This window comes from Cebus imitator, unplaced genomic scaffold (genome assembly GCF_001604975.1).
Source record: "Cebus imitator isolate Cc_AM_T3 unplaced genomic scaffold, Cebus_imitator-1.0 Scaffold38, whole genome shotgun sequence".
Taxonomy (NCBI): domain Eukaryota; kingdom Metazoa; phylum Chordata; class Mammalia; order Primates; family Cebidae; genus Cebus; species Cebus imitator.
Genome location: NW_016107353.1, coordinates 10,355,389 through 10,363,417, shown reverse-complemented (window position 1 = coordinate 10,363,417; position 8,029 = coordinate 10,355,389). Strand labels below are relative to the sequence as shown.

The 8,029-nt window shown below is 43.4% G+C and overlaps 1 protein-coding gene across 1 annotated transcript in view; it reads left to right on the top strand.

Moving 5' to 3' along the window:
* The first annotated feature begins 1,358 nt into the window (after positions 1-1,358).
* Positions 1,359-8,029, top strand: part of LOC108301902 (zinc finger protein 254-like) — a 32,277-nt gene continuing 25,606 nt past the window's right edge. The window contains 1 exon segment of the mRNA XM_037737434.1: positions 1,359-1,573. Coding sequence (XP_037593362.1) covers positions 1,472-1,573 — 102 coding nt within the window. The 5' untranslated portion in view covers positions 1,359-1,471.

The window sequence follows — 8,029 nt, the reverse complement described above, 5'->3', positions numbered from 1 at the left end:
CAATGGCACTATCTCGGCTCACTGCAACCTCTGCCTCCCGGGTTCAAATAATTCTCCTGCCTCAACCTGCCAAGTAACTGGGATTGCAGGCATGTGCCACCACGCCCAGCTACTTTTGTATTTTTAGTAGAAGACTGGGTTTCTCCATGTTGGTGAGGCTGGTCTTGATCTCCCCACCTCAGGTGATCCTCCCGCCTTGGCCTCCCAAAGTGCTGGGATTACAGGCATCAGTCACCACGTTTGGCCTTGATGGACTTTAAAAAAAATTAAAAAAAATTGTTTTTGAGACTCTGGAAATACTAAATTTCCATAGTCTCGCCGTGTTGCCCAGGGTAGGGTGCAGTGGCATGATTTTGACATACTGCAACCTCCGTCTTCTGGGTTAAAGTGATTCTCCTGCCTCAGCCTCCTGAGTAACTGGGATTACAGGTGCGTGTCACCATGCCCAGCTAATTTTTTTGTTTTGTTTTGTTTTTGAGACAGAATTTTGTTCTTGTTGCCTAGGCTGGAGTGTAAGATGCGATCTGTGCTCACTGCAGCCTCCACCTCCAGGGTTCAAGCAATTCTTATGCCTCAGCCTCTCAGGTAGGTGGGATTACAGGCATGCACCACCAAGCCCAGCTAATTTTGTATTTTTATTAGACATGACATTTCACCATGTTGGTCAGGCTGATCTCGAACTCCTGTCCTCAGGTGATATGCCCGCCTCGGCCTCTGAAAGGGTTGGGATTACAGATGTGAGCCATTGCGCGAGGCTGCCCAGTTATTTTTTTTTTTTTTTTTTTTTGAGACGGAGGCTCACTCTGTCGGCCAGGCTAGAGTGCAGGGGTGCGATCTTGGCCAAAGGCATCCTCTGTTTCCCGGGTTCAAGCAATTCTCTGCCTCAGCCTCTGGAGTAGCTAGGATTACATGCACCCACCACGCCTGGCAAATTTTTGTGTTTTTAGTAGAGAAGGGGTTTCACTATATTGCTCAGGATGGTCTCGAACTCCTGGCCTCATGATCTGCCAGCCTCACCCTCCCAAAGTGGTGGGATTACAGGCGTGAACCCCCGCGCCCAACTGATGGAAATGTTTAATGTTTTATCAAATTAGCTTTAGTATTGAGAATACATTATTACTAAAGTAAAAGTTGATTTTCTCTTTAAAAAAATTTATTATTAATATACATAAATAATTATTAATATACATAAAATATTTTTGTTCATATGTTTAACACATTAAAAAACAGAACGCAAAAAAGAGAAGTTTTCCATGCTCTGGCGTGGGCCTGGCTCAGCTCAGGGAGGAAGCCCTGCATGAAAAGGCTGCAGCTTAGGCTGTCGCTCTTTCTTCCTTCAGCCCCGCGTGTGATCACATCTTGTCTCTCCGGGCCTGAGTAGGCGGGGTCTTTAACGTTATCCAATCAGGGACGTTGGGCTGGGAACTGTCCAATCAGACACACAGCTGGAGTGGACAGGGCGGTTTCCGGGATGTGGCGGGGCCTTTGGCTGCAGCGCGAGCTCCAGGTCTCCTCTTCACTCCTCTGTCTTCTGCTCTTAGAGACCCTTCCTCTGTGGCCCTGTGATCTGCAGGTATTGGAGATCCGCAGCTAAGATGCCAGGACCCCCTGGAAGCCTAGAAATGGTGAGAGTGCTAGACATCCCGAGAGAGGGGAGGGGGTTGGTTGGAACTGGTGGGAAGTGGCTGTGGCAGGACTCTGGTCTCCCTGCAGTCAGCTCCGCAATCTGCGTCCCGAGTTCTCCTTGCCCAGCTCGGCCTTAAGGTCCCTTCGGTTATAAGATGGCGGCTGCGCTGACAGCCACCCCTGGCGTCCTCTCTTCCTTGCTCAGTGACTGTGCCTTGGCCTAGCGCCCTCTTTGGACATCTCTGCACCCGAAATGCCGCGTCTCTCCCAGATTGTGCAGGGAGCCTGGGAGGGTTTTCAGGGGAGAATCCTGACTCTGGGCGCTGGTTCATGAATGGGAAGAACTTTGGTCAGTGGGGTTCCCAGGCCCTCTTTTATTCTATTAAAATTTTACGGGCATCACTGTGAAACTATTTTAAAAATTAATCAAAGAGTGATTGAAAAATTGTAGAGCACCTAGCTGCTGTTCGTAATTTGTCGTCCATGGAAGGAGCTTGAAGGAAAGATTTTTATAAGTTTCATGATAAAGAAAATAAAGTTCAGTAATTGGCTAGGTATCGTTATGTAGTGTTTTATTTTTATTTATTTACTTTTTTTTTTTCTTTTTGAAACAGAGTCTCACTCTTTTTCCCAGGCTGGAGTGCAGTGGTGTGATCTTGGCTCACTGCAATCTCCACTTCTCTGGTTCAAGTGATTCTTTTGCCTCATCCTCTATAGTAGATGGGACTACAGGCACCCGCCAGCACACCTGGCCAATTTTTTTCTTCTTTCTTTTTTTTGTAGAGAACAGGGTCTCGCTATATCACCCAGGCAGGTCTCGAACTCCTGGGCTCAAGCTATCCTCCCGCCTCTACCTCCCTAAAAGCTGGGATTACAGGCGTGAGCCACAGCACCTGACCATTTTTAAAAATTTTTAAAACAAGATTTCACCATGTTGGCCAGGCTGGTCTTGAACTCCTGATGACGTTAGGTGATCCACCCACCTCAGTGTTCCAAAGTTGTGGGATTACCGGCATGAGCCACCATACCCAGCCTAGTTTCTTAATTTATACAATCAAAGTGAAAATATCCTGGTTATGTAATCAGAGCTTAATTGGCAGTTTATAGTTGGTTAAGCCTGAATTTTGTTTCCTCCAGTGTAATAATTACCAAGAAATGCTCTTGAGTTTAGATTTTTTTTTTTAGAAGTAGAAATCCAGACACTAGAGCCAACTCAGTCTAATTGCCTGCCACTTAATTATTTTCACACTCCACAGGGGACTGATTTTTCCCTGAATTTTTCACGTGTCCCAAGCAGGGCCTCTAGTCCGCACGTCATCCCCTATTCCTCCAGCCTGACTCTGGCTTGCAGTACAATACTAAATTTCCAGCTTCATCTGATATTCCCAAATGCCAGTTTTCCCTCCCTAATATTTGAGACAGAGTCTCACTCTTTTTCCCAGGCTGGAGTGCAGTGGTGTGATCTTGGCTCACTGCAATCTCCGCTTCTCTGGTTCAAGTGATTCTTTTGCCTCAGCCTCTATAATAGCTGGGACTACAGGTGCGCACCACCATGCCCAGCTATTTTTTTTTGTATTTTTAGCAGAGATAAGGTTTCACCATGTTGGCCAGGCTGGTCTCAAACGTCTGACCTTGTGATCCGCCCACCTCAGCCTCCCAAAGTGCTGAGATTACAGGTATGAGCCACTACACCCGGCCTAGTTTACATTTTGATACATTTTAATTAATGATTTTTATTTCTAATTTTTGAGATGGAACCTTGCTCTGTTGCCCATGCTGGCGTGCAGTGGCATAATCTAGGTTCCCTACAACTTCCGCCTTCGGGGCTCAAATGATTCTCCTGTCTCAGTCTCGCAAGTAGCTGGAAATACAGGCACCCACAACCACGCCTGACTAATTTTTTGTATTTAGTAGAGATGGGGTTTTACTATGTTGGCCAGGCTGGTCTCGAACTCCTGCTTTCAAGCGGTCCACCCACCTCCACCTCCCAAATATCTTGGATTATAGACGTGAGCCACTGCACCTGGGCAATTAATTATTTTTTGATAAAGCATTTGATGGCACATTTAGAAAGATTTGTTTTCTTTTTGCAAATATTTTCTATGAGAAGAAAGCAAAGAATAATCTGACACTGTATTGCGAAATATCTCTGTGTTTTTTTTTCTATTTTCCCCAGACACAGGTATCTTACAGAATGTTTTTGGGTCAAGTTTTCCTTTTGGAAACTTTATAGGGCGATGTGTCTTCAGTCACCCTTCAGTCTTGGACCTGGGTTTCAGTACTGTATGGTGATAAACCAAGATACCCACCATGGCACATGGCTATTTCTGCCACAGTGTGTCTAGTGAATATTAGCTTCTATGTCATTTTCTCTCATATGACAACTTGAGGTATTGAGTGTAGCTTCTCAAGTGCACAGGTGAATGCCCTGAGGCTAAGAGACATTTCCTGGTGCATTTTTTTTAAAGCTAATTCCTTGAGAAATTAATGTTATCTTTACCCAATTCAGCTTTCATTTATTGGAGACACATTGCTGATCAGCCAATCAGATACTAGTATTGAGGAGAAAACTAATTTCTGCCTCCTGGATTCATTTATGGGTCAGAAAAGTAATGCAAGAAAAATGGTAAAAATCTTCTAGAAAAAAAAACCAAACAGCACTTTAAAAGATAAACAAACAAAAAAACTAAAAACTAAACACTGACCCCAGTGAAATGGTGTGAGAACTTGCAGAGTAAAATGTGCCTAAGGCAGTCACTGGGGCATAGTTTAGAGTCTCCTGAGACGGGGGTTATTGAGCACTCAAGTGAGCAGGATGAGGTGGGACAATCTCTCAAGTAATTGGATGGCCCGACTTGACACATGAGTAAGACTTATCTGTACCTTGAAAAGGTTTGTTTACCTATTTTGATCTCAGTTTTTTGTTTATTTATTTTTGAGAGTTTTGCTCTGTCACCCAGGCTAGAGTACAGTGGTGTCATGGCTCACTGCAACCACTACCTCCTGGGTTCAAGCAATTCTCCTGCCTCAGCCTCCCCAGTAGCTTGGGTTACAGGCATGCACCACCACGCCTAGCTAATTTTTGTATTTTTAGTAGAGATGTGTTTTCACCATGTTGTTCAGGCTGCTCTTGAACTCCTGACCATATAATCCTCCCGCCTTGGCCTCCCAAAGTGCTGGGATTACAGACATGAGCTACTACTCCCAGTCATTTTTTTTTTTTTTTCAAAGAGAGTTTTTCTGCATTACCCAGGATGGAGTACAATGATGAAATCTCAGCTCACTGCAACCTCCAAATCTTGTTAGATGATTCTTATGCCTCAGCCTCTCAAGTAGCTGGACCTACAGGTTGTGCAAAAACCACACTCAGCTAGTTTTTGTATTTTTAGTAGAGATGGAGTTTCACCATGTTAACGAGGCTGGTCTCAAACTTCTGGCCTCAAGTGACTCACCTGCCTGGGCCTTCCAAAGTGCTGAGATAACAGGTGTGAGCCACTGTGCCCAGCTAACCTCAGTTTTTTAACTGTATATTGTACTTTATTAGTAGAGCTTGAAAGATAAGCAAATATTTACAAAGACCATAAAAGAGGTGAGTTTAAAAAGTTAATATCTAATAATATATTTGTTTAACATTTGTATTTACCTTTTTCTTTCTCAGAGTGAGTTTGGAAATTTCCTCGGATGTGTTTTTTAAGACTGAGCGATTTCGAGCAAAATTCCATCTAGCTTTTAGAATGGTAGTTACCAAGGAAAAAAATGTATAATGAAAATCTGTCTTCAATATCAGCTATAGACAATGAATACATTTCCACAAAAAAAATGTGGTAGATAATTGGTGAGTTACATAGATTCCTGAAAACTTCATTTCCTTTTTTTAGCAGGGTACATTTCTGACAGTGAATATTTTTGTTCTATAGCCTGTTTTTTCTTTTGTTGTTGTTTGTTTTGTTGTTTTTTGAGATGGAGGCTCACTGAGAGGCCCATTCTGGAGTACAATGGTGTAACCTCAGCTCACTGCAACATCTGCTTCCTGGGTTGAAGCCATTCTCCTGTCTCAGCCTCCCAAAGTAGCTGGGACTGCAAGCACACATCACCACACCTGGCTGATTTTTGTACTTTTAGTAGAAACAGGGTTTTTACCATGTTGGTCAGGCTGTTCTCAAACTCCTGACAACAAGTGACCTGGCCACCTCGGCCTGTTAAAGTGCTAGGATTATAGGCATGAGCCACTGCGTTCTGCTGACTGATTGTTTACTGCATGGTTTTTGATAGAAATAATAATACATTTATTGTCTGAAAGGAATACTTTTGCTTTTCTTACTGAGATATAAAATGTAAGCATCTTAAAAATTTCTTCCCTTGGCTGGGCGCGGTGGCTCACGCTTGTAATCCCAGCACTTTGGGAGGCCGGGGCGGGTGGATCACGAGGTCAAGAGATCGAGACCATCCTGGTCAACATGGTGAAACCCCGTCTCTACTAAAAATACAAAAATTAGCTGGGCATGGTGGTGCACGCCTGTAGTCCCGGCTACTCGGGAGGCTGATGCAGGAGAATTGCTTGAACCCAGGAGATGGAGGTTGCGGTGAGCCGAGATCGCGCCATTGCACTCCAGCCTGGGTAACAAGAGCGAAACTCCATCTCAAAAAAAAAAAAAAAAATTTCTTCCCTTAAATGAACACTTGTGTTTGGGTAATTTTGCTGAATTTTTGTAGCACTTAGTTTTAGCTTCAAAAACCAAGTTAATAACTCTGACATGAAAATTAAAGCTTATGCCCAGTAACTCCAAGCTAATATATAGCTAATATTGAGCCTGAAATTGTAGGTTATTAAAGGCCCAGTTAGTTTCTTTTGGGGAGCCTCCCTTGCAGATGTCCCAGCCTGATGATACGAGCCAGAGAAGAAGTCTCTATACTAACTGGAGATCCATAGGCAGATGCAGTTAAGGTTAATATAAAAGAGGATTGGGAGGATCTTACTGAAGAGGAAGTTGTTGTTTTGAGGCAGTTTCCTTTTTAAAATAAAACAGATATAGGTAAAAAAATTGAATTTGAAAGGAGTACTGCGACAGGAGCTAGTTGCAACTATAAGATTTTTAAGATTATTGCCAGGTGTGGTGGCTCACACCTGTAATCCCAGCACTTTGGGAGGCCGAGGTGGGCGGATCACAAGGTCAAGAGATCAAGACCATCCTGGCCAACATGGTGAAACCCCATCTCTACTGAAAACACAAATAAATTAGCTGGGCATGGTGGTGCACACCTGTAATCCCAGCAACTTGAGAAAAATGAGAAAATGTGCAAAGTGTTTTTCTCGCTGTGTGATAGATGAGAAAACAGAGCACCATTTAAGTCATAATGGAGAGGGTTTTTTGTTTTTGTTTTTTTCTTCCATGAAGTGTTCTTGGAGAACACAAAGGATAGAGAATTTTATTAATCACAGCTGTTTGTCATCTATGTGCTTATCTTTTGCCACCTATTTTCTTGGTCCTATAGATTCCTTTGACTTGACTTTTTGGGGTTGTATTATTTTTTTTGAGACAGAGTTTTGCTCTTGTTACCCAGGCTGGAGTACAATGGCAGGATCTCGGCTCACGGCAACCTCTTCCTCCTGGGCTCAAACCATTCTCCTGCCTCAGCCTCCTGAGTAGCTGGGAGTATAGGCACCCACCATCATGCCTGGCTAATTTTTGTATTTTTAGTAGAGATGGGGTTTCACCATGTTGGTCATGCTGTTCTTGGACTGCTAACCTTGTGATATGCCCACCTTGGTTTCCCAAAGTGCTGGGATTATAGATGCGAGCCACCATGCCCTGCCAAATGCCTTTTATTTTTATCTTTTGCCTGATTGTTCTGACCAGGATTTCCAATTTTATATTGAATAGTGGTGTTGAGAGAAGGCATCTTTGCCTTGTTACAGTTTTAAAGGAGGAATGTTTCAAGCCTTTTTTTTTTTCTTTTTGATATAGAGTCTCCCATTGTCTCCAAGATTGAAGTGCAGTAGCACAGTCTCGGCCCACTGCAGCCTCTGCTTTCAGGGTTTAAGTGATTCTCTTTCTTCGGCCTCTTGAGTAGCTGGGGTTACAAGCACCCATCACCACAGCTGGCTAATTTTTGCATTTTAGTAGAGATGGGGGTTTTTCTGCTGGAATTACTAGCATGAGATACTGCACTCATTTGCTTCCAGGTTTTGTCCATTCAGTATGTTGGCTGAGCGTTTGTTATAGATAACTCATTATTTTAAAGTATGTACCTTCAGTGGCTAGGTTGCTGAGGGTTTTTAACATAAAATATATATATTTATTTATTTATTTTTTTTTTTTTTGGGACAGAGTTTCGCTCTTGTTACCCAGGCTGGAGTGCAATGGCACGATCTCGGCTCACCGCAACCTCCGCCTCCTGGGTT